Raw genomic sequence first — 26,899 nt, 5'->3', positions numbered from 1 at the left:
GCGCGCGCGGCGCGGCCAATCAGCGTCGACCACGACCCTCCCCGGAGGAGCTGGAGCCGCCGCTCGGTTGGGCCCGGCCCGGAGCCGCCACTGTCGGGACGGGGGGCGGCGACGGAGGAGGAGGAGATGGTGTCCCCCTCTGCCTCCGCCGGGCGCCTGGGCTCCGCGCTGCCCTTCCTGCTCGTGCTCCTCGACCTGCAGTACCAGGGTGAGCTGGGCCGGGGTCCCTGTTGGCGGTGCGTTGCGAGGGGTACTGTGCCGCGGCCCGTCGGGGTTGGGCCCTCGGCCATGGTGGCTGGTGGCTGGTCGCCCTCCCTCCGTCCCTCCTGTCGGGGCTGCGCGGTGTCCGCCATGGCGGCGGGGCGCACACCCCCCCCTCCCCCCCTCGGGCCCGTGTGTCTTGAGCGGGGGCACATTTCGGGAAAGGGTGTGAGGAGGGAGGTACAGCGCTGCCACCTCATCACTCGGGGCTGTGGCGAAGGGTGCGTAACAAGGGCACGGCCGCTGCCGGTGACCTGTTGGGGCTAGTGGGAGATCCAGGCGGTGCGCTCGGAGGTGGCTCGCTGTGTGCGCGCTTCGCGCTCCCCGGCCTGCTCGCGGACGGGCTGGGGCTGCCACTGTGAGGCCTCGGGTGCCCTGGTGTCCTCGAGTGCAGCTGTGTGACAGCATTGGCCGTTCTGTGCTAGCCGTGAATTTCGCACTCCCGTGTGGATTTTGTGTAGTTCCGAAGTTCAAAGGCTTTTCCAGTTGCCCTTCTCAACCGCAACCAGTATTAGTACCACACTTACAAATTCGCTGAGGCTTTTGATGGTTGCGTTGAATTTATTCTGTTTTTGTTTTGTTGTTATGGTTTCTGTTGTTTTTTTGTTGTTTTTTTTTTTTTTTTTCACCTCTCACCATTAGTATTTGAAGTTCAGCTTATCTGTGCTTTGTGCAGCTTGTTTACTTTCATAGTGCACTGCCAGCAACACCTGTGTAGCCAGACTTTTGTTCACAGGCTGTTGTTAAGTTTCTAACTCTGTTGCAGAATGGTGGTTACAGTCAGGGTTTTACCTGAGGGACATTCTTTACCTGCCAATGGCAGATGGAAGTGGTACTGAAGCTGTCAGTAGTCAGAGAAAGGCTATGGGCTTAAGGAAGATAGAGGTTAACATTAAAAATTCAGTTAATACACTAAATTAAAGAATACTTCAGCTGGCCAGGTGGCAACATGAACATACTGTGCCAAAGACGCCGTGCATTAGATCACGTACTGTGGTGTCAACTTGCCTTTTTTTTTTTTTTTTTTTTTTTAATATGCATTCTAGTAGTATTAGGAGACAAATAGTAACTTTTTTCAGAGTATACTGTTTTTTTCCCCCCCTTAGATTGTGGCAGTGGTGCTCCTGCTGAGGATTCTTAATTTAGAGCTGCCAGCCTATTTCAAGTGTGTGGTTTAAGGGCTATTTGGGCTTAGAGCATTTCCTAATTTGGGGGACATTGTCTTAACTTCTGTTAATAAAGATGTAGAGTACAGTAATAGACTGAGAAGTGGTAGTACTGAATCTTATTTACTGAATTCACTAACTTTTTAGTAAATGATTTAATTTTTCGGAATATGTAGTTACAGATTTTTTGGGGGGGGTTATGTTATTTAAATATCTAGATTTTTTTTTTTTCCCTCACAAATATTACTGGTCTTTGAGCTCAAAGGTGTTAATAGTCACGTTTAAATTTATATCTTGATGTCTTGGTAATAGAAGTCTGCCTTTTGTCATCTGATTCATGAATCTGGAAGAATCATTCTGTATTAACTTTGTGTCTCACAGTTGTTGGCAGTGAATACTATTTATATCTGGCTAGTAAATACACCATGTAAAAACCATTTTTGATTCCTCCTCTTCACCTCAATTTGTGATGAATTTGGCAGAGATCCTCTTTTGGGAAGATTAATTCTTCATTGCTGTTTGTCCACACTAATCACAACAAAAAGAGGTGATTGAGGAGGACTAAAGAAGTGTTTCTTTTCCTCATCCCACCTTTTTTTTCGCCCTAAGTTTGGGAGGGTTTTTTTTGCTTTCTTTTCCTGGACCCAAATGCAAAGGCTACTTGAGGGTGGGGCTTTTTTTGTCTGCCAGCCTTTGCTGTATTTACCAACTTCCTTTGCAAATGGGGAGGGAGTGAAAACTTGATGTGTGGAAGTTGCATATGGCTCTACTGCATACTCTGAGGCTCCTTGTAAACCTCAGAAGTGTTGCTTCTGAAACTGTTGGTGCTTGTCCACATATTACTTAGTTCAGTGTAGTTTTTGAAAATCATGTTAGCAAATATATCTAAAGCAAAGACCAAACTGTTGAAAAATAACAGCAAACTGAAGATTCAGGGTCATTCTGATAAAAAAAAAGTTACAAAAGCAGGATCTCCCAGTCTCCTGACAAGATAAGGCAATCGTTAAGTTCCTCTATGGGGGAAAAAGAAAGGTTTAGATGAATGTGATTAAGATTAATGGCATGCATGCTGCTTCCTTGTCGTTGAAACAACTGGTTTGGGTACACAGTAGGAATTAATTCTGTTTATTTTCATAATTTTGTTACTCAGCTTGAGAACAACATGTAGAAAAAAGTAGGTGGAAATTCTACAGGGGGGAAAACAGGAGCGTGTAGACTAATGTAACATCTTGAAACTATTCTCAAGTTGCAGGGCTTTGAGTTCTTTGCAATGTGGATGAGACCAATTATACAGGGATATAGTTGAAGTCTGTAGACTTAGGTGCCTACATATTAGTACCAATGATCCTAATAAAACAAAAATCTTACCAGGAAGCTATAATTTATTTGAAGTGAGTTTTTAACTGGAAAAAAAGGTCAGCTGCACCTACTTATCTTCCTCACACCTTCTGATTGTTGTCCCTTGAGTTGTCAGGGTTAGTAGCAATTTTGGTTAGTACCAAAATTTTATGGGAATAGTTTGGGATTTCGTGCTTGTTTGGTTTCTTTGTGTTGGTTTGGCTTTTTTTGACTCTTAGACTCTTGCCCCAGACTTGCAAGGACTGCAGGCTCTGAATTTATCCAGAATATTTGGCTTAACAGCTGGGCTCATGTGTATGGTTGTTTGAGGCCCAGGGTGAATTTTTAACACTTAGGCAGTCTTAAGGAATGATTCTCAAACTAAAATACATGGAAGTTTTTAAAAATAATGGGAAAGTTGCACATCTCTTGGGTAAATTTAGTTTCTTGGTGGAGCATGCAGAGCTTCTTCAATTGGGCCTGTGGTATCCAGCTCACCAATGCGTGTCTGTTGGAATGAGCTCTGTGGGGTGGGGTTTGGGGTTTCTTTGCTCCTTTGCTTCTTAGGCTCATTCCCAGACCAAAGAGTGCATAGGTACCCAAACAGGTTGCAGGGAATTTGAGTCCTTGGACTCCTGTGCTTATGTTATCAGTTTTCAGATGTCTACTGTCGCTGCTTTATTTAGAGCAATTGTTTGCCTACAGCCAGAAAATGAATAAGCAATAGATTTCTGTGAATAAACAGTCCAACTGTCGGGTCAGTGCAGAGTGTTCCTGAGTAGTTATGGTAAATGTCACTTTTCGTCATGGTTAGGCTGATAATGCAGGCTGCTCCTGGAGATTCATGTACCAATTTATGATGTTCGGCAACTTGCAGAGCTGAGGTTTAATGTATAGGTTAATATATAGTTTAATGTATGTCAATGTTTAATGTATTTTACAGGGAATCTGGAAGACTTCACAATTTGCTTCTTTATTTATCCATGTTGCTCCTGCTTTTATTACTTGGTTGCTATCAGTGGTCACCTTTCTCATTTGTTTTAGTAATTGTCTTCATTATTTTCAAGGAAAAAGATGGCCCTTACACCTAAATATTGTGTAACTGTATAACTGTACTGTACACAAGATGTTTGAAAGACACCACATTGTGTAGGTACATCTTACTGTGGGAAAAATGTATTCTTGGAGCTATCCTGATGTGACTGAATGTAAAACAAGGATGCTTGAGACTGTGGGAATTGAATGCCATATTTGGGTAGATGGAAAGTTCATCAAAGAGTAATTTATAGCTCAATTCTAGGATAACACTCCCAGCTGACAAGTTTTAAAGATTTCAGGTATTTGTGTGTTGGGAAACACAGGAGGCATGAAACTGAAGAGATTTTAGTTGGTATTAGGTCACGTTAAATCCTTCAGTCTGTTTATAGTTTTATACCTGCTTACTGCTAGCATACTTCCAAATCCAGGGAAATTTGTGGTGAGGTTTTTTTTCAGTTCTTAGTTTTTTCATTGTGTTTCTTATACTTGCTTTGTCATTTTAAAGGACACTGGACTGCTTGATGATTGAAGCTTTACGTTAGTGAAGGAAAATGGGCAAGGAAAAATGTCCTTTTTTACTGCAAATTGGACACATAAAATGGGAATACATTTTTTACATGCCTAGAATTGACTTTAAAATGAATAATTTAGTAAGATCCTCAAATAAAAATTATTTATCATGTAGGCAGTTTTAACTCCATCAACTTAAACAAAAAATATTCACTGTAAATTTGGGACTTCATGAAGTAATTTCCATTAATTTTTTTTAAATTTGCTTTCTATCATTGTTCTAAAACAAATGAGTTGAAGACCTTGAATCTAGCGTGCTGACTTATTGTCAGTCTTTTAACAGATAGAACTTTCTCTAGTGGATGCAGAGGGTATTTTGTTCATTTTAGTATAAACAGCTCAAGGATTTTCTTATAATGTGGAATTAAAGGAATTATGAGCTATGTAATGGAGTAAAAAAGAAAAAATAAATTATGATCCATGGTGTTGAGAGTGCCTATAGCTAAAATCGTGATGATTTGGTGATAAGAAATTACTGTTTGTTCATTAGAAATACGTTGTTGTTTAACCACCTTTCCGTGTGAGACGTTTGGATATACTTTCCTTCAGTCGGTTGTACTGTAACATTTTTATGTGGATTCTAAGAAACAAGTTTGGAGTGCTGCTACATTTTTGTATTTAAAGTGCCTATCTGAATCAGCTCAGTGCAAAACCTGAGTGAAATAAGTTATAAATCATTGGGTTTTAATATAATGTGCTTATTCAGGATTTCAGTATATTGCCTTGCTTAAATCTAGGTATACAGTATTCCTCTTAATAAATGAATTTTTTTCTAGTGTGAAAGTTTTTTAATAGCCATAAGCTGGTGGGTAATTTGTAGTGGAATTCTGCTGTGATCTGAAGACTATGGGAAACAGGATGAACGAATGGTTTGTTACATGTATCATATTATCACTGTATTTGTTTGCTGTAATCAAACTGTTCATTCAGAACCTTGATCTTTTTGTTTTTCTTTAAGGAGCTGAGTGTGGAATAAATGCAGAAGTAGAAAAACAACTTGAAATGGGGAAGAAATTATTGGCTGCTGGACAGCTGGCAGATGCTTTGTCTCACTTTCATGCAGCTATAGGTGCGTATCTCAGGGAGGTGACTCCTGTACTGAAATACCTTTGGGTGGGCTTTTTCCCACTGTTTGCTTCATTAAATATCCTGCTTTCTTGCAAATTGCATTCCATGAATCACAGAAGTTGGGCTATCTTTATACAGCAGTTTGGACAGAAGCCAGCAGTAGAATATTTGTGCTTTGGTTTTGATAAAAGAAAACTGTTAAATTAACTATGTGATACATAAACACTTAAGTCACTAGAAGCTAGCTGTATGAAAGGAATTATAATTGACTGATATTGTTTGATGCGGTATTCCCTGTCTGTCTAATCCCATCAAGATCAGGTTTCATCTTTATGATGTTTTTCAAAGTACGAGTATGTCTTTGAAAGGCTGGCTTTATCCATGCTTTTTCCTATCCAGTGCTGTAAATAATTCGATGTTTAAAATAGTCGCTCTCTCGCTTCTTATTTTTTCTTAATTAAATCTTGAAGTAGGTGATATCTCAATAAAACTGATGCTGCAAGTTTGAGATACTGAATTGGCAGCAGAGACCAAAATTGTCCCTCTCTAGTAGTCAAATAGTGAGTTTATACTTGTTTGATGTTCTGCATTTTCAACAAACTGAGAAGTTAAATGTTGGATTTTAAGTGTTTTAAAGCAACTTACCTGATTAAAATCCTTTAATTGAAGTGTAGAGACAGCACCAGTAAAGAGCAGTGTCCATTAACATTACAGGTTCTTAATTGTATGGTGCTGTTCTAAGTTATTGGACTTTGTTACAATGTGTACAAGTGCATTTTTTTTCTCTGTGGAAAGACTATTACTAGTATGTTATACATTGATGAGTCATACTTTTGATACTTTTTTATTTATGCCTTGGTTTAATAGTGAGATGCAAACGAAACATTGGTTGCTTCTGAATTATTAATATTTTCTTTGCATTCTCCAAGATCAATTTCCCTTATATAAAGAGAATGGAAGAGGCAACTTCCTTTTTTTTTCTTTTATGGAAGTTCTTTGTTCCATCTAGATGTAATCTGTTACTCCTTTGGTTTGTATTGCTGCCAAAGCCTTCCTCTGCACAGGCAGTGCTATGGCATGATTTTTTCCTTTATTATTGGTTGGCAAACTTGAACTTGGATTGGGTGAGGCGACCAGTTCAGTGTGTGGCTTGTGCAGGTGCTGGTGCTGTTGTAGGGGCAGCAGTGATGTGAGGTGCCTGCATGAGTGAAACCCACTGCTTTGCCAGCTGTGCTCGAGCAGCTTGTAGAAGTATGGTGTGACGACCTCAGTTGTGACCTTTATGGGATTCTTAGTTGGATGCTGATTTTAGCCTGATTGCCTCATGTTCATCAGACTTCTTTGGATTTTGCCTTTTTGAAAAGATTTTAAGCATGATTTGCCAACTGTGCTTGTGAGGAGGTTAGAATTCTTTCCTGGCTGTACTGCATCGTTGTAGACTGTGAGGTAAATAGATTTTTCTGTCTTGCCTCAGCCAGTCTATTTCTGTTTTTTTTTTTGCAAACATCTAAAATAGAAGAAAACTACTGTCCATATTACCTATCTTTAGTTAATTTTCAACTCTTTCTTCAATCCCAGCTTGTGCTTTCTGTCTGTGTAGGTGTCAATTGCTGTTCATTACTGTTGCTGGAGTAAGACAACTTACTCCAGCAACAGTAATGAACAGCAATTCGTTGCCTCATTTTACTGAGGCAAAACAATCTGTCAGGTAATCATCTGGTGCTGGAATGTGCTTTCTATTTTAGCTCTTTCCTACCTTTCATCCTTTGTGTATTAATGAAGTTCCTTAATTTCAGCTGTCGATTTGCATGTAGCCTACACCTTTAGGACTCAATGCTGCCTTTTTTTTTAAGGGCCTGACATACAAAGAGGCATACAGCATGGGAGTGCCTATTAAATTTCAGCTCTGGAGATTAGCATTTTCACAACGAAGGTATTGTAGAGGAAGAGTGCAGATAGCTTTTTCAGTGAGAACTGAACTAGCGTTTTGGTAATGAAGGTGGCCAGCTATGAAACTTCATTGCTGATCATAAGATTTTTGGTGGTGCTATTCCATTTATTTTGAAGTTCAACTTTAACCTCAAGTGATGTGAGGAAGAAAAATAACTGCTTCTGTTCCTCAGATATGGATGTTCTTGTCTGCAAATTCTGGATTGATTATTATGTTTTTAATAGTATAATAAAAGGTTTCCTGTATTCCAGCATTGGGTTGTTTCGGTGATTGAAGTTACTTTTCCTTGAGAGCCCGCAGTAACCTGTTTCTGTGAAATACTGCATAGAGAAGAATGTTAAGAGTAATATTCTTGTTTTCAGAGACTGATGTTTGCCTCTTGTACAGGAGTATGTGCTAGCTTGGAGAGTATTAAAGTTGCTGGATCTTGGAATTTTGACCAGGAGACAACATGGAATGTGTGGGCCCTGAAGTTAGCTTTCATGTTGATAGCGTGTGTGCATTTGTCTGCTGGTGAGAGGGAATGTTGATGCTGACTTTATTACTAAAGAAAGAAGTTGCTGATATTTCAATGAATGATATAAATAGTTTGTGTCTGTGTTGACATTGCACTAACATATTAGTAATTTTGGGAATATTTGCATTTATCTGATATGGTGGTCAGCAGTTGGGCTGGAAAATGATGAATTAATGTCCTTTGAAATGTAGGCCTGCAGTTGGAGGTAAACTGCATTAGTATGTAGAGGTGGTTCTCCTGTATAAAGCTGAAGAACACATGCATATTTGATCTTCACTCTCAATTACTTGGCATTTACAGTATTTGTGTAATCTTTATTGTTAAATAATTAAACTGCATAGAAAATACTGGCTGCACAATGTTGCAAATTTTCTCTTATTAATGTATACTATTATTTCCAGTAGCTTAAAAGTCAGATGATACATTTTTAGTCACTACTGTTCCACTGTACCAGAAATTTCAGTAGCATTGTGATAGTATTCTGATTACTGTTTGCTCATTTGCAGAGGGAGACTCTGAGAACTACATTGCTTATTACAGAAGAGCCACAGTGTACTTAGCCATGGGCAAATCTAAAGCAGCAATTCGCGATTTAAGTAAAGTGGTTGAATTAAAGCAAGACTTCACATCAGTAAGTATTACTGGAATTGAAGATTGTTCAAATGTAAAGAAAAATCTGCTTCAAAGAAGGTTTGGGGTTTTTTTCAGACTTTGCTCAACAGGAATAGAGAATACATTATCCCTCAGAGGGCTTTGAAGTGGGTAAAATAATAGCAATGGTGTATGTGCCTTAATTTGCAGTGATGTTGAGTACAGTTTAGACAGTTATTTGAAAAACTACTAGTTTTATTAAGTTCATGGATTTATGCTGAACACTTCTCTCACTTGTGGTTATTCTGTTGTTCACCAAGGCTTTGCTATTTGGGACAGGGAAAAGAAAGCACACAGATGCCTCTGGGGTTTTTTTCCTCTTAATCAGCATTAGATTTGAGGTATCTCCACAGTAACTGTCCTAATCTCACTGCATTCCTGTGTGACTATTGCAAGTTTGGATTTGCTTACCCCTTTCTCCATTCTGTGTACTATGGAGACTGCCTCGCTAGTTGTAAACGGGTGCTGGAATCCTCTTCAACTGATTCTCTCACATCCCTTTTTTTTGTGGGCAGTGGCATGTCCTGTATAGTTGACAATAAAGAAGCAAATATTAACTTCATTGTTGTATGAAAATATTCGTATTAGAAATCAAAGTCTTCTAAATCATTGACTTGTCTTTTTACATAGCTTCTATTATTCTGAGAGTTTAATGAAATAATTAAATGTAGGAATTGTTTATTATTTCTGCTCTTTATTTCATCTGTAAGCAGTAATAATCAGGAAAGTGGTGTAAAGTCGCATTCACTTTGATTTATGAAACTTCTCACATGAGTTCTTTTCATAAAAATTGTCTGCTTTTTGCCCCTCAGTTTTAGTGCAGAGCAATCCTTTGCCATTAAAGAGGCCTTATAGGAACATAATTAAATCAAAAAGACAAAGAATGGATGTCATGATCCCTGTTTCAGCTTTTTAGCTATACTAAAATGAAACTTGTGTTCATACTTTGCTCAATTCCCATTTGTAAATAAAAAGTTATGTTTCATTTCAGGCAAGATTACAGAGAGGACACTTACTGCTTAAGCAAGGAAAATTCGATGAAGCAGAGGATGACTTTAAAAATGTGGTAAGTTGGAGACCAGTGTTGAACTACATCACTACTTTTAAGGTTGGGTTCTGAGCCGAGGTCACATCTGAACTCTGATGCTCTATAGAGTATATTCTATCTAGGCCTGATTTTGTCTTTCCTGTTCTTTGCAGGCATAGTAGCTGAGCAACCTTGTATGAATAAATGACCAGTGAAGTTGCAGTATAGTGATGCAAATGAAATGGGGTGTTGCCTGAAACAGTGGAGCACTTTGCAAAGTCTTTCTTGTGTGTGCCTGATACTTCATGATCTCTGCTTGCTTATAGCTGAAGGGAGCAGCCTTCATTCAGAAATAAGTGATGTGGGACTCAAAGTATGTAGCTGAACTCTGGTTTACATCAGTGTATTGATGTCTCCCTGGGAAGTCACTAGGGGCATCATGGATCAACCTTTGCAGGTTCCTATCTCTTTTTACTGGTTGCAAAAGAATTTTTGACTCTTAATTGTGGTATTCACTTACCCTTTGAACAGAGAGACACAGACTTTCCCAGGAAAATCCTGGAGAAGTCTTGTGTCTCTTTCTCTTCAAAGGATATGTGAATACCACACTTAATTTAGTCACTGAGCAGTTAAATCAGTACATTTCAGTGGCATCCCTCTGTCTCCTAATCTGCAGAGTTCTCCATCTTCATGAATGTCTGACAGTACTTCCTCTCCATGATCAGGAATCGTGCAGTTTCCAGCTACAAGTAGTCGGATATTACCCACCTAAAACTCACTTGGGCTGTTTTTAGTTTTGATGGGTATTTTGTGCATTTCAGCCCTATGCTGCACAGGTAAACTGATCTAACTCCAGAAAAAAAAAAACCTCAGAGAATGTGAATGTAGATTTCCTCTCTATTGCACAAAATTCATGTAAATAGGAGTATAAATAAGATACATTCTTCATTCTTGCTTGCTCTTCAAGAGTTGCTAGTTTGAACAGCTGGTGTGTCCCTTAAGCCAAAATAAGAAGAATTTGCAAAGTAGCAGATGCTGTCTTGTTGGCTGTCTCTGAAGAGAGTGATGAAAAAAGAAGTTGTGTGGTCCAGGTTGCAGCTGTTTAATGGAAATCTTACTAGTAAGTGTGGATGACAAAACTGGATTGGTTATCCTGTATATTCTGCCGGACAGCTACGAGGATTGGCTCTTGCGGGTAGAAATGTAGCAGGCAGTTCTTGTGTCTGTAGCAGAGCTCCAGCAGCTTATTCTGAAGTTCATGTAGCAATGGCACATCTGGCTGCTTCTTCCTCAGGAATGTGTGGTCTGATAGCAGCGAAGCCCTGCTGTCTGCAAATGTGGGAGAGAGACATTCAGCTTGGATTAACTGAGGACACAGTTGCTGCAGTAACAATTATGTAGTGTCAGGGTTGATTGTGAGTCTGTGTGTGCATCTCTTTGCAGTTACTGTTTCTTGAAGTATTGCTTAATGCTGCATGTGGAATTATTTCTCCAGTCAACTGTAAAATATCCTATTGCCAAACCTGCTGCAAATATTTATTTGCTGCCTTTGGTCAGTCAGATAGTTTCAGTACTCAATCAGGCTTTAAGTCTGAAGTAGAACAGAGTTTCTTCCCAGAAGCTGATTTAGGAAAAGAGTATATTAGTCCTCAATCTTTGTTCTCTGAGCAGTGTTGTCTGTGTGCTTAGAGTGGTCTGTTTTGAAGGGCGTAATTCTCAATTAAGTACAGTATATTCAAGTAAAATGAGTAAATATTAAAGTAGTAATTTGCAATAGGTTAAATTATTCATATGGGGAGTGGATTAAATTGTGCTGCGTACCTTGAAATCTTTAAGTAGAATACCTATTTCTTTGAGAGGTTTCCCTTGTTTTCTAAATCTTTCAGATTTCCCATTCCTTCTCTTGTAGTCGTGTTCCTTAAAAGGCATCTCAATAGTTTAGGAGATGCAGTCATTTTTGAGGGAGAGAAAGCAAGAAAATTCAGCCCATCTAAAGGAAGGGAAGGATGACAGGTAAACTTTTGCAGCTTGTAAGACCAATGACTTTGTGTAGAACTTAAAGAAACCATTGTAACTGTATTTCATATAAAACAGTAAACCTATCCTTTAATGTGTACTTGTGAAAAGAAAACAAAATTCATGTCCTCAAATTCTTTCTATATAATTTCATAGTATCAGGAAGAAGTTTTGTGGTGAGCACCCTAAATATCTTTAAATGATTGATTGCTAAGCAGCTTCTCTATATATTCGTGCCCTCTCTGGCATATCAGTACTGGCTGTTTTGTGAGGTAGTGCTGGTGTGAGAGCAGGCAGTGGAAATTGCTAGCAGCAAAGGATGCAGTATTCCTTTTTGGGAGCAGAGCCTCTTGAGATTCAGCCTTCGTGTTTTATTTTTAGCTTTTTTTTTTTTTTTTTTTTTTGTACTCTGTACTTTCCTGTTGGCTGAAATTCGTCATGAGGTTTGGATAAGAGGGTGTGATTCAGACTTTTGCCTTCACCTATTAAGCAGTACTACATTTCTAGAAACCTCTCATTTAGGCCAGCAGATGAATCAAGCTGATTAAATTTTTTACATGGGTCAGGTTTTCCACATGAAACAAGGAGTAAGCAGAGTTCCTTTGGTGATTTTACAATGTTGTTGCACATGCTATATGAATAGTAATTATTTTTCTGCTACGACTTTGGTTTAGTGTTCATATGCTTTAATATCAAGTTCCTTCTGTTTGGGTTAGTGGTTTCTGATTAATAGAAGTCAGCAGGACAGATCTGTGGGTGCATCAACATTTGTGTCCAGGGCCTCAAGCCATGGAATGTTTATTTTACCTGTAAGCGTGAGATTTTTACTGAAAATAAAAGGGATTCTGGCATACTTTTGTTGATGGAAGGCCTTCTGGAAAGATGACAAAAACAATGCAAATCCTGGCAGCCCTGTGTATGTGCCTTACCGTGTTGTCAGTGATTCTGCTTATGTTCTAGAGAAAATGACAAGCATTTGAGTTGGTGAATTCTGTAAAAGGTAAAGAATTAGAGCAGAACTTCTGCCTTGTCTATTGGAAAGTGAGGAAAGGACCAAATTGTTACATTTCTTTTAAATTCTAGTATTTTTTAAGACTGACTGTAACACTCACAGTTGCAATTTATTGCAATAAATACTGTAAATGAAGATGTCCTAAATACACAATTCTGTCTGCCTTGGAAGATCTAACACTTCAAAACTTGACACTGAAGGCACCGCTTGTAGTTCCACTAGATGTCAGCCAAGACCAAGTGACTGAGCTCTGTACAGCTGCAAATTGCTTTCTCATCTAAACCCTTGCCTGTTGCAAAATATATTGGACAAGAGCTTTCCACATTTGGTTGTTATGTATAATAGTACTGTTTTGGATTTAGGTGGGAGAGGCCAGCTTATGGCACTGTAAGTAAATCAAATTGGGTTAAGTTACTAGGCAATCTAGTTGGGTGTTTGAGGCTCTCTTAACCACATCAGAGATATTTAATATAACCTTAGATATTGCCAAATACATTCCTGTGTGCTACAGTGATCATCTGTAGCTTCCAAGCTAAAGAATAAAAGGTATTTAAAAAAAACCCAAAAAAACAACAAGGAAATATTTAATCTGTCTGTCATTTTAGCTGTGTTACCTGATACGTTACTAGTGCAGGGCTTTCCTCTGTGCACTGTCCTTGAGTGCATGGATGTCTTGATGTTAGATAGCACAAATCATGGAGATTCCCTCAGTTCCCTTCAGGATGTTTTTCACAAGCTGAATGAACAGGCTTCTTTTTGCTTTAGTTAACATTACTGATTTAAACATCATAGCGATATGTTAATTACTTAATAAGAGCTTATGAGTTTGTATTTTCATCATACTGTAGTACACACTCAATGACTTCCGTTTGTATGATACCTTGAAAAATTTCCCTGTCTTTAACTGGACATGTTGTGTTACCTAAAATTACCTAGGATGATTTGCTCAAATGGTCTTGATTACTATTGGACTTGCCTCCATGATTGTAATGTCGCTTTTCATATTCCACTGACATTTTCTCCAAATACATTACAGGAAACATACTGTGAGTCTAAGGAGTGTGGTGTTATCACAAGTTTTTATGGAAGTGTAAGGCTCATCCATACCAAAGGCTCTTCATTTTTAAGAAGAAAATGCTGAGAAATTAAGGAAGAAGTCAAACAAGTCAGCTGAGCTGGAACTGAAGAGTTCAGAACTTCAGAGAGTTTTGTAGACTTGGTACTTTTTGAAATTACAGGTGCAGAAATTTGCCTCTGCTACAAGCTCCAGATTTTAGGGAGAGAGTGGATGCACAGCATCAAGGGCTTATAGGCAGAGATCTAACTGGAAGAAAAGCTTTGAGACTTTTATTGGGAATCCTACAAAGAAAGAAAACTTTTTGATCACATTCCTCTCCTCTTGCTGAAAGAGAGTGTAAGGAATAAAGGAGAATTTTCAGGTCTAACGTGATTTTTGCCAGGTAAAATAAAAACTGCATAAGGTTTGAAAAGATTTATAAAGAGGAATTGAAGGCTAAGTGTGGGACCTGTGCATGATTTCGATGTATCATTTAGACTCTTTCCTTTCATATACTCAAGTGGTAGAACCAGGGGAAATTCTGGTAAAGGACTTCTGAGGACTAAAGTTGAATTACATTAGAAACATAAGCACAAAATACATGTGTTTCAAGAACTTACTGGTGAGAAGAAGGGAAGAGGCCACTTCAAGATAAATGGGGAAAGAAAAAAGTATTGGGTATCTTTGAGTGACTTTAGTTGACATTCTTCTGTGTAGAGAATGCAAGATAATAAAAGTTCTTATTTAAAAACAACCAAAAAAATAAAGTCATGCTGATTTGTCCCTTTTAAACTTTGAAAGTCATTCTGATCAGCAGCAAGTGTGAAGCCAGTGCTTCTTTCAAGCTACAGTAATGCTACAAATTCCATGGCTTTGCAAGGGAATGGCTGAGATTCTTTCTGGCTGTGTGTATCTTCCTGGATGATAGTAAAGTTGCGTGAAAGATCTTTTTAAAAATTTTCTTTGAAAAGATAAACCTGCCTAAATGAAAAAGGCAAGTACAATGTAATGACTTCTGCTTGCTCAGAGAGAGGGGCTAGAGAAATGAGAGTTCTTGTAGACAAAACATTAGACTTGTATAAAACTATGTAAGAAACAGGATGCATGACTGCCCAGCTGAGTCTTTTCCCTGGTTGTAGCCATTTAACTTGCTGCTGCAGCCACTTTTTGTGAGGAAAATGTAAGAAACAAAACTTCAGAGTAACAACTGTCTGGAACATGTTTCATTTATTTCTGTCATGAAGTTATAAATACGTATAGTGCTTAAAGTGAGAGATGCAATTATGCCACGTGGTTACACTGTCTGCTGCTCCTCAGGAATCCAGCATTTAACAGCTGATAGCAGAGGTGAATTAATTAGGTTACAAAAAGATCTGCAATGTCCAGCAGGTGATGGGGGATAGTGACTGTTGTGTATGATGTGTCCAGTGATGATTGATCAAGCATGAAGAATTGGATTTCTGACTTCTGAAATCTTGTATTGAATTTCAAAATGTTTCTTTCTTCTGAAGTTCAGATGTAGAAATGCTTCCAGTGGAGTTTTGAAACTCATTTTGATTTATTCGCAGCCTTAGTCAGTTCTCCATGATATGATTATTAATGAGACTGAAAGAGGTCCTTGAACAAGCATTTGAGTCTCTCTCCTTGTTCATGTTTGCAGCTCAAATCCAATCCTAGCAATAATGAGGAAAAAGAAGCCCAGACTCAGCTGACAAAATCTGATGAGCTGCAACGCCTACATTCACAAGCATTATCTGCCTACCAGCAAGAGGATTACGGAGCTGCTATTTCTCTTCTTGATGAAATCTTGGCAGTAAGTGTTAAGTCAAATGGTACTGTGAAAAGAAAGTAAGAGCTTCTGACATCTGTGTGGTTTTGTTTAATAGTTTCTTTACTGATGTGAAAATAACTTTGGTGTAACTGGTTTAGTTTTGCTGAGCACTGTGGGTCTGTAATAGTGTTGGAGAGAGGAGAGGGCTGAGCACTAGCCGCAGAAGAAGTCAAAATAATAGTTTGTCTTAAAGATACTTCAGTGAAACTTCAATTACAGATAACTTTATTGATTATACTTCCCTGTTTTTCTACAATTTGGTATTCTTGGGGAAGCTGGGAAGAAGTTTTTCTGCAATCAATGAGGTTCTGCCAAGTATAGGAGTTACAGGTTTTTTTAATCTGGATTTTTCATTGCACATATGCAGACAGTTTTTGTCTTGAGAAAACGAAGTAAACAAAGTTAAAAAAAAAAAAACCCACAAAAATATAGATAGCTAGCTGAATTTTCGTCTTGTTCCTTAAGTATCTGTATTTGTTGAATCTTAATGGGTGTAGATAGCCCGATAGTGCAAGTGTAAATAACTCAATCATGTGGGCATTTTGTGTGTCATACAGCAATGTACTAAAGACAGTTAATTGCTATGACTGCACATAGAAATTAGTGCTGTTGACTTGGAGTTTACAACCTTGGAGCTTTTGGTGATGAAATGGCCACAGTGCAGGAATTGGTTTATGGGGAGGCAATGTGGAAAAGCAGGAAAGCTTCCTCTAAGAGGATCATTTCCAAACAGCTGATAAGACTTACACAGATTTAATTCCCTAAATCAAATTTTGATAGGCAGTTCCTCATGAGTAATTAGTTTTGCCTTACTGTGACAATTTTACCTCTCTTTATTCTTTAAAATCCAGATATTAAGGTCAAACTTGGAGCTGCATCTTACCCACAGGCTTCTTCCTAGAGAACAACCGACAGCTTGGTCCTTGCTGTTCATTACCTCTATTCTTTTGGGAAGATAAAATAATTTATGATTCTGATATCCTTTCCTGGAGGCTCAACAGACTGTCCTAGTTTAAGCAATGCCAGTAGATTTAATTCATCTCTCTGCATGAGTTCATTGCATCATTTACAAAATTTTCAGCCTTTGTTTTTCTATTTGGGCAGGTGCATCACAGCATCCACCAGGAAGCAGAGATGCTAATTTCGTGAGCTCTGCATGCAGCTTGAATCTTATGCTGTTGCAGTTGGCAAAGTGAAATTAAATGGGATTTTTCTTTTGGGGAGGAAAAGAAGTGAAGTGTTATGGACCAAAAACAAGCTTTAATTTTGATTTCTCAAGGTTTGTGTTTGGGATGCAGAGCTACGGGAACTTCGAGCAGAGTGTTATATAAAGGAAGGGGAACCAAGCAAAGCCATTAGTGACTTGAAAGCTGCTGCCAAATTAAAGAATGATAATACTGAAGCCTTCTATAAAATCAGCAGAATATATTATCAGCTGGGGGACCATGAATTATCTCTCAGGTAATTTTACTATTTGCTGTAATCATTATAATTGAGAGAGAAAATATAATTATATAGGTAATGATAAACCATTAAGTATCTCTTGTGTGACATTTGGATGGAGAATCAACTGTGGTCTAGATCTGATAAAGGGAATTCCTTTCTAGAAACTAAGGGTTAGCAGTGAAGAAACCCATTTTTGTTCTTGGCAAGACCAACCATTGATGGTTCCAGGCATCTTGTTTCCTTAAACAGAAGCCAGAGTTCCTCTCCACTGGAGTTGCTTACAAGTGCTGTTTTCATTGTATTTCTCCTAGAAGGAAGCGCTTCTCTAAATTTCCTGTAGTGGAGCTTTTTTTTAACCTTTAACCTTAAGGTTAAACCTTAGGGAAGGTTGAAGTTAAGCTTGAGATACAGAGAGAAGATGTATACATTCAGGTTACAAGCTTAAGAATAAATAAAAAGTACAGGAGTGTCCAAGTGTGAAGAGCTTGGGATGCAGAGCTGTTTGCCTCTCATTCCTGCAGAAAGTCCTGGATGACTTTTTGATAATGCCCTATCCTTTTATTCATACTGAGTTAAGTTTAGGGTCTTATTCCCATATGTCCCTAGTCAGTCTGGCAGATAACTACACTTGCCTAATCTAGACTGTTCAGTTCTGTGTCTAGCTGCACAAATGATGGAATTGTTCCTATTGCACAGAAGTGGTTTCTGTGCCAATCATAATTTCAGATGTGCTGCCTTCATCTCCAGAATCCCTTTCAATATGATTTCTGCCACAGAATCCCTTCAATAAGGTGAAGAGAACTGAAAAAGCCTGTGTTTCTTTCCTTGGCAGATGGAAACTGTATGTGATTATACTTGCAGAAGTTAGTTTTATAGCTAGCCAAAAGTAAACATTAAAGTAATTGGTTTGCATTAGGCATTCCCTTTCCAGAGCCTACTTAATCTTGTGAGCTCATAGGTCACTTCTGTGATGACTTCTGGTAGGTGACCATCACTTTGCCCAGTGATTTCAAGTATAGGTGGCATTTAAAAGCACAGTTGAGGGCACTGTTGAAGAACAGAGTGGAATCAGAAAGAAACAGAAAAGCCTCTTTCCTTTATTCTTACCTGATACCATTAATTTTTGCATCATGAGATATGCTGAGAAGGAGTTCTATAGCGCTTGGACTTGTTGGGTGCTATCTCCTGTCCTTACATTAGTTTCTTCCTCTTAAAGGCCTAATTATTTTCAAATAATAAGATATTTTTGTCTGTGCTTAGGAACAAAATAAGATTTTGTAATCTCTTCCTGAAATCGACATAGTGGTTGTGCTATAGTAACTCTATGGGATCCAAAACATTTATTCCATCTGGAGGTTTTTTGGTTTGCATTCTGGAGGTTTTTTGGTTTTTTTTTTTTTAGACTTTGGACTATTTTGAGACATATTTTCCCTAATCAGAGTCTGATTAAATATTCTTCACAGTGGAACATCAGCCTCAGGCTTGGCTGAGATTCCATCAAGGAGGTTTGTGTCTTAGCTGAGCTTTCTGTTTCAAGCAGCACAAAATACACCTGAATGTAGGAATTTTGTAATATATCTGAGTTACAGTTGATGGTAATTTTCCTATCTATTCATCTGATAACTGCTGAATATCATTTCTTTCACAGAGTGCCTTTTTCTTCAAAGGTATTTTTCAGCTCTTTAGTCAGTTATTAATGTAGCATTTAATCTTTTGTGTGTTTGGCAATACAAAAGAATTAAAACCAAACCCAGGTAAATATCCCTGTATATTTTGGAAAACTCTTTTTGGTCTCAACTTTATATTAATATGTGGATGAAGGGAGAGATTTGTGAAAGAGCTTGAGTGTTGTTCTGAACGGTTTATATATGCTGCATTGTGTATCCAGGTAAAATGTCATAGTATGTGGTGACCTAGGTGTGTTTTTTTTTTCTTTCCCCCTTCTCTTTACCTCCCTGTGAAAAGTGAGGTCCGGGAGTGTCTGAAACTGGACCAAGACCATAAGCAATGCTTCTCTCTCTATAAGCAAGTAAAGAAACTCAATAAGCAGATCGAGTCAGCAGAGGAATTCATCAGAGAAGGCAGGTAAGTATTTACTGCTATATTAAAGGAATAAAAAAAAGAGAAAAAAACCCACAACTGAGGCACCAACTTACTGATTGAGGAGCTGATTAAAGTGATGATTTTTGCATGTGTCAGTTGAAGTGGGTACTGAGCAGAGCTCTCAAATTACAATTAAAATAAATATTGACTTGCATAGCAACTATTCTATTCTGATTCCTTCTGATGCCACTGTGTCCCTTTTGCATACTTAACTTCTTTCTGCAGCAGGTAGTAAGACAAACTTAGGGATGGGAGTTTTCAGCTCTCGTATATTATTACTCAGCACTGATGAGACCCCAGCTGAGCACTGGGTTCTCCAGTGCAAGAGAGATGAAGCTACTGAGAAAGTCCAGTGATGTTCCACTAAGATTGGAGGCTGGGAGCATCTCTCTTCTGCAAGGAAAGGCTAGGGTGGCTGGCAGTGTTTGCCCTGAGACTTGTCTGCTACAGAGTGATTTCATCCATGTACCTTAAGGGAGGGTGCAAAGAGGGTAGAGCCAGGCTCTGCTTGGTGGTGTTCTGTGATGGGATCAGGCCAATGGGTGCAAATTGAAACATGAAATTCCCTTAAAACATCAGAATATGTTTTTTACACTGCCTCATTTCCAATGATGCAGGTTGTCCAAGGGGGTTATGGAGTCTCCCCACTTTAGAGTTATACAAAAGCATTTTGGACACAATTGTAGGTAGATTTCTAGAGGTGGCCCTGCACAGACAGTGGGGTTAGAACAATGATTTCTAAGAGTTCCTTCCAACTTCAACTATTCTGTTGAAAGGACCATATCTTAAGATGAAAACCACTTAGTAACTCTGCAGTGCCCTTGATGGCAGAAGTGGTTCTGACAGATAAGCTTTTTTTCTTTTATGCACCCTGTTAAATGATAGACAGTGCCTCTGTATTCTTGTAGTTCTTGCATTACTTCAGTTTTGTGTTCTCAAGCACATGGCATCCAGCTGTCCACATGAACAAATCATTAGACATTGTCAAGGTGGCTTTTTTAAATGAAGTACATCAGGAATGTGAAAAAGCACAACTGATGCCAGTTTTATTAAGCCAGAAGTCTGTTTGGACTCTTTTCACTTATTTCATCCAGCATCAGCAAAGTTTCAGGGAGCCTGAGAGCTTGCATTTCTTTAACTTATAGCAAGCTGTGGATTCAATCTCACTCTTGCATTTTTAGGTAAATGTTTTAATCTGTTTCTTGCTCAAACCATGTAACTTTAGCATTTTGAGGCCTTCACAGCAAAATAACACTTTACTGTGTGACTTAGGCAAATGTTTTCTCCTTTTCTTCTTCATGATTAAAACTGGCATAAGGAGCTTTTTTGTACCTCTGTGAATAGGTACCTTTTGTAGTGTGCAGATAGTCTGGACTCTTACTGTGAGCACAGAACTGAGTCCATCTCAGGTATCAGTGGGGGAGATGCTTATTTTGAAATGCAGTGTCATTTGCAGGAGGCAAATCTGGAGACCCTTGGCTGTGCATGGTGATGGATGGCTGTTGTTACCTTGTGCATAAGCCTGATAGGCCTAGTGCCTGCTCTTCTGTCTCTCAGCACAGAAAAGAGAATGGGAATGTAATTCTTGAAGTGCCTGCAAGTTTTCTTCATACTGTTGTTTCACACCTCGCTTTCAAGGCTATTAAAGCGAAAGTCCTTTGATAGAAGGATGGGCGAGTCTGTGAATTTTAAGAATTTTTAAATAAAATGCAACACCCTAAGATAGTGATTACATCTCATGATATTCTGCTTTATGATTTAAACAGGTATGAAGATGCTATCAGTAAATATGAGTCTGTAATGAAAACTGAGCCAGAAGTCCCAATTTATTCTACTCGTGCCAAAGAAAGGATCTGTCACTGCTTATCAAAGGTAATTCTGCTTATCTCCCTCTGAATGTCTTCAACTCAAACATGAAATAAAACATCCACAACTACATGAGTTTGGTTTTACTTTTGCCTCTCTAGAATCAGCAGGCTACAGAAGCCATCAAACTTTGTTCAGAAGTTCTGCAGCTAGAACCAACCAACGTGAATGCCCTGAAAGACAGAGCAGAAGCTTATTTGCTAGAAGACATGTATGAAGAAGGTACATTTGTATGCCATTGGCACATACTTAATCTGGATGTTTAAAGTGTAGTCAGCATTTCAAAGGCTTTTTTTTTACCATGCACTTTGATTCTACACCATGTTATCCTTAATTAGTCTTGGTAGTTGCAGATTTACAAAAATACTTGGTGGTAAATTTGTCTTGATTAGTCTAAGTGGAATATACTTGTTTTATCTACAGCAGAGTTGTCTTTACAACAGTGGACTGTGTTTGGGATGTTTTATGAGACTATGCAGCTTACTCAGCTCAGAGATGTTTTATATAATCAGCAATGCCACAGAATTGCATTTAGAGGTAAAAGGTAATTAGTGTTAGGGTAACGTAAATCCATTTTAGGAGCTCCATTTTCATGTCTTGAGATGGCAGCATGAAATAATACTGTTTATTCCCTAGCATGTGCTGAGGGCAGAGGAAGGTAACAGCCATTGCTTCTCCTCCATGGATCTCTGTAGTGTTGCTCAGAGGAGACGGATTCTATTCCTGAGGCAGCATTTTCCATATGGAGATTCTGTACGTTGCATCCTATTACATGGAGTGATAGAAATGACCTCTTAAGATTATCCAGCCATTAACTCAGCACTTCCAAGTCCACTACTGAACCGTGTCCCCAAGTGCCATATCTGCATCACTTTTAAATACCTCCAGGGAGGGTGGCTCAAACTGTTGTGAATTGGAAGAAAGAAAAGTTTTGTAGCAAGGTTCTGCACAAATGCAGCCAGCCAGCCTGGTCTTGTGCTGGGGCAAATACCTCCCTGTTACAGGATGTAAGGAAAAGAGAGGACATACCTGGAATCTGGGAGAGCTTATTTCCTGTGTTGGTGCCTGCTGGGCTTGGCCTACCCTGGTTCCAAGTGAAGAACCATGCTAGAGCAGAGCTGTGCTTCTCCAGACTGTGTAACATCTCCTGTGCCTTCCTCCTGCCCTTGACAGCAGCGAAGTACATGTAGTTACATTCTGCCTTCCAGCAGTGCCTCCATCAAGAGCATTACAGCCAGCCCATTACTGTTCATCTGCCTGGAGGTGTCTTCATTTATCTTTTGATGGCTGGTTTCTCTTTGCCATAGAGAACACAAGCATAGAGAGCAATTAAAATTGTAGTCTCATATTTAAAGGGGCAAAATGATTCTCATTCTTCCCTCAAAAAATTTTTCAAGCTGGAGGCACCTATTTTCCTGTTAAAGGTAGGAAATTTCAAAGTACTTGTAATTCAGAACTTTGAAGGTGATTATTGTTAAGTGTTCAAGATGCAGTTCACTTTGTATAGCTGTGTTCATGAGATGGTTTTAATTACTTCATAATCACATGGGAGCCAGGGCTTGTCTGCAGAGACAGATGTTTAATGATTCCATTTCTGGCATACCTTGTAAGTACAGGAGTCTATCTGTCTACAGCACAAGTTTTGTCAAAAAAGGAAAAAATCTGCCTTGCTGTTTCAAAATCGGTCAGATCATACTAATTTTTGTGTTTTCTTTTTTTCTCCTCCCGACTACTACGGTAGAGGTTTCAGTAAGAGCATAAAGTGGTTCTGTTGTTTCTCTAACAGTCTTGGCATGGATGTAGGTTGTCTGCAGTTACTCATGTTTGATGGGAAATTGGCCATTATTCCACATACAGAATTAATCTGTCACTGTTTTAAAAACTCAGGCAAAATACCAAAGCCAGGAAAATTGTTTAGAGATCGAATATGATTACCTTTTGAGAGATCATGAAGATTCTTGTATTGAAATAACGAGAGTTATATATGACTGAAGTATTTAAACTGAAAGTGACACTGGGAAAGAGTTGTTCCTTTCATGTCATGGAGCAGGATTAAAGGAAGCTTTCTGAAATACCAGGCCACTAAGAAGCAACAGTGACTCTTCTGTTTGCTTGTGAGGTACTACTGCTTCTAGAAATAGTGACTCAAAAGAACTGATTAAATATCTCACTTGACATACTAGGAATTAATAAGTAGTCTCCTGGCTTCATAACAAACTTGTTGTGGTCATGAAGTTGCCATCCTTCTCCACCTGCTTCCAACCTTCACCCCTCAGATGGAGAGAGCAATTAGCTCTCTGAAAGAGGAAAATCCCTACACTGGAGCGTACCATCAAAATTAAAGAGGGAAAGTGCAATGTGTACTTGCAGAGCGTGCTGGACGCATTCCCTCTGCAGTGTGCCGCACTGAAACACCTTCCCTTGTGCTTACTGCTTGCAGTCCTTAAATAAGGAAATTGATTCAGAAAAAAAGAAGAGAAATCGGATACTGCCATGGCAAGTAGTTGACCCCTGAGCAGGTTTTCCATGATGGTGCTATAGGTGATGTGGTGCTCAGAGAGGCTGAGCAATGTGACCTGCATTTGGCAGGACATTCTGCTAGCCCCTCCTGAAGCAGTATTAGAAGAAGTATTACCTGAAGCAGATGAAGTTCAGTGGGGCTTAACATTATTGGAGGAATAAAGCAGCATAATGAAATCCCTGCATTTTCACTGCTTTTATTAGTTTTGATAGCACATATTCAGCACACATATTAGGGAACACTCCTGTTTTGGGTTTTTTTTTTTAATGGTTGGACAAATTATTAAAAATACCAACAGAAGCCAGAATGCTTTAAACAGCAAAGGTGGTGTTCTGTGATGTGAAAATGAATAGAAATTTTGTTTGATTTGTAGTAGCCTAGGAAATTGTTTGGGCTCTGGCAATACTTTTTGGAGGGTTTTTTTTTTTCAGTAACTGAAACAAGATTGCAGTGGTATCAGATGTCTGGGTAATACAAATTCATTAGCACTTCCTGCTGTCTTGCTCAGAAACAGTGAAAAACAAATGTAACACCTGCTGAGAAATAGCATCTGCTTGGAAATAATCTGATGCAAGTACTTTGTCTAACTTGAAAAACCTAAGAGACTTGGATCTGCGAATGAGACCTTGAGGATTTTTATAACAGTGAAAGAAGAGCAGTCTCATTAAAGACTTCAACTTGCTTCCCTTGATAAATTTTGATAATAAAGGATATATAAACTTGGTGTCTTAAGCACTTGGAATAATAATAGAATTTACTTAAACAAGTGTAGACCTCAAATTTCTTAAATATTTTCTTCTCTTCCTTTCATTCCTGAGAAATGAAACTCTTGAAATAAAAGAGAGAGCATGCCTTTGGAAAAAAAAAACACTAAAATATAACTGCATATTTTGCATGCAGAGGTGTAAAACGCCAGTATTTACCTTTTGCTAACAATATGAACTTACTGGTAGTCTGAAATCTGTCTTTATAGTCACTAAAGAGGAAGAGACTTCCTATTGTGTTGATTGAGTGCAGACTTGGGGAGAAGAATGAATATTCATTTAAGGACTTTGGTTAAATCATCCTTGAGTTGAACAACAAAGTGGGACTAATGTGCAGTAGGCTTTTCAAGTACTAATTGCTGAATCTTCTTGGTTTGTTTCTTCATCCCAGTCCTAGATACTCATTTTGTTCATGCTTGTGACTGTAGTAACGTCCAGACCTACATTGGTACCCTCCCTTCTTTTTCATTTCCCACAAGTGTGACGAACCTGAAGAAAGAAAATTTCCTAATTCATATGTGAAAGTGAATTTCCTCTATTCCAAGATTTTCTAATTTAGGGAAAAAAACCCAAAACATGTCAAGTTGAAACTACAGTTTTGCTGTTTATATATGGTAATAACAAAGCTTCAGTTTTGTTGAGTGGCTGAGTTCTTGAACTGGAAGTTTGTAGAGTAGTAAAACATTTTTTTCTTTGACTTTTTTAATAAAAGCTATTAAAGACTATGAGACTGCTCAAGCCAATAGTGAAAATGACCAGCAGATTCGGGAAGGGCTGGAACGTGCCCAGAGAATGCTGAAGCAATCACAGAAGAGGGATTATTATAAAATCCTGGGAGTAAAAAGGTGAGATACTAATTCCAGAGATGATGATGTGAAAGGTGGTTATTTAAACCAGTACTTCTAGGGCTGATCACTTGAATTTGTTCTGCTGAGTGTTAATTTTTGCTCTGTATGTTGCTATCTTCACTCTTCTGCTGTACTAATTTTTAGTGTTCAGCTTGTAAAGTGGCATTTGTTTACAATTCTTTTAGAAAGAATGGAAAAACAACAGCAGGAAGAGAGGAGAAATTCTTTAGGAAGAAATTCTTAGTATAGATGGCTCTAAGTCATATGAATTAGTTGGGGAAGAAATGAAGACTGGCAAGAATTACTAAAAGTAACAAAAATTGTGGCAGATAGTGTGATAGATTGGAAGAGTCTGGTAGGACTGACTGAACAACTTCCCTTGCTAATGAGGAGCAGGCAAAGTTCTGAACTAGTATTGGTCATCATTCCAATTGTGAACTAATTTGATCTCTGTTTTTTGTTATTCATATGATGGTAAATTCCTCAGACTGAGAACTATATTCTGCAGAGTCACTGGCAGTAGCATCTTTCCAAGAGAAGTATATGGATGGTAAAGGAGGGAGTGAGGAATCTTGCTTAAGGTTATAACTTGCTTCCTTTGTTTTGTGTAAAGAGTCTTCAATGCCACTTGCAGAAGGTTAACAGCACCTCATAACTTTCCTGATGCCCTTAATTAGTGTCTCAGTGTTTAAAATAAACTTCATTAATGTGGCATATGAGCAATCAGAAAATGAAGTTACCTGTAATTTTATCCATCTAGAAATGCTCGAAAGCAAGAAATCATAAAAGCTTACAGAAAGCTGGCATCCCAGTGGCACCCTGATAACTTCCAGAGTGAGGAAGAAAAGAAGAAAGCAGAGAAGAAATTCATTGATATTGCAGCTGCTAAAGAAGTCCTCACTGACCCAGGTAATGATGCAGTGGCTTCTTATTTTTACTTTTTTTACATCAAGGTCGAAACAAAAGTGTAAGTCATAAGAAGCATTTCAGCTTCCCTTTTTCCCTTTCTGCCCTTACCCATCTTGAGAAAGCAGTACACTAATGCTTGTATCCAATCTGTGGCATGAAGTCAGATGTAATCTGTACGTATTGTGTTTCAGTAACTTTTGTTAAAAGTCAAATAAAAATTACATTTTGAAGGTCTCTTCCAGGGATAACATCTTGTAGAGATTTCTAGGATTGACTAACTCTGGATATACTTATGTCAAGGATATATGTGTCTCCTTCTGCTTCAAGTGCTATTGCAAACTGCCTTTAGATTACAACAGCAACTGAAGTACTCTGGGGAAACCCTGTTAGTACTGTGCCATGATTCCACCTTGGTTTTGTTTCCTCCAGAAATGAGGCGGAAGTTTGATGCGGGAGAGGACCCACTGGATGCGGAGAGTCAGCAAGGTGGCAACAACCCTTTTCACAGGAGCTGGAACACGTGGCAAGGATTCAACCCCTTTGGTTCTGGAGGAGGACCATTTACATTCAAATTTCACTTCAGTTAGAGCCAAGACTGTTTCTGGGTGGCTGCTGCTGTTTTTTACTTAATTCATTGAAAAATAAAAAGTCTCTCAGTTCAAGACGCAAAATCTTAATTCCTATAAAGTTGTCCTTAACCCAGAGTCTTACTGCACTAGAAGAAAACTCCTTTTTTCTTTCATTGGGTTTGATTTGTGATGAGCTTGACAAGCTCACACTGATGGGGGTTGTATCTGCTGGGGATATGCAGGATGTGTTTATTCCTACGGATGGAAAAAACAGTAAGATGCTACTTAGGACAACACTTAAATTTAGAACTCAAGTATATGCTTAAAGATAAAAATGCATGTAAATATTTTTCTGGATTGGGGCCTAATA

At 38.7% G+C, this 26,899-nt stretch overlaps 1 protein-coding gene across 1 annotated transcript; it reads left to right on the top strand.

Moving 5' to 3' along the window:
- On the top strand, positions 1-26,622 carry DNAJC3 (DnaJ heat shock protein family (Hsp40) member C3). The gene is made up of 12 exons (XM_053969486.1): positions 1-208; positions 5,332-5,442; positions 8,416-8,540; positions 9,552-9,626; positions 15,333-15,485; positions 16,783-16,964; positions 18,915-19,034; positions 20,819-20,924; positions 21,020-21,140; positions 24,916-25,048; positions 25,812-25,960; positions 26,390-26,622. Exons 1-12 carry the CDS (start codon positions 127-129, stop codon positions 26,545-26,547), a joined length of 1,515 nt encoding a protein of 504 aa, XP_053825461.1. The 5' UTR covers positions 1-126; the 3' UTR covers positions 26,548-26,622.
- The last annotated feature ends 277 nt before the right edge of the window (positions 26,623-26,899 follow it).

Source organism: Vidua macroura, chromosome 2 (genome assembly GCF_024509145.1).
Source record: "Vidua macroura isolate BioBank_ID:100142 chromosome 2, ASM2450914v1, whole genome shotgun sequence".
Classification (NCBI taxonomy): domain Eukaryota; kingdom Metazoa; phylum Chordata; class Aves; order Passeriformes; family Viduidae; genus Vidua; species Vidua macroura.
Note: the sequence above shows the minus strand (reverse complement) of the source record. Positions and strands in the feature narration are given on the sequence as shown.

Bases quoted from the DNA above. Each gene is read 5' to 3' on its own strand.
- DNAJC3 (XM_053969486.1), top strand. From the start codon at position 127: ATGGTGTCCCCCTCTGCCTCCGCCGGGCGCCTGGGCTCCGCGCTGCCC. The intron at 15,486-16,782 runs GTAAGTGTTAAG...TGATTTCTCAAG, and splicing joins TTCTTGATGAAATCTTGGCA to GTTTGTGTTTGGGATGCAGA. The intron at 25,049-25,811 runs GTGAGATACTAA...TTATCCATCTAG, and splicing joins AAAATCCTGGGAGTAAAAAG to AAATGCTCGAAAGCAAGAAA.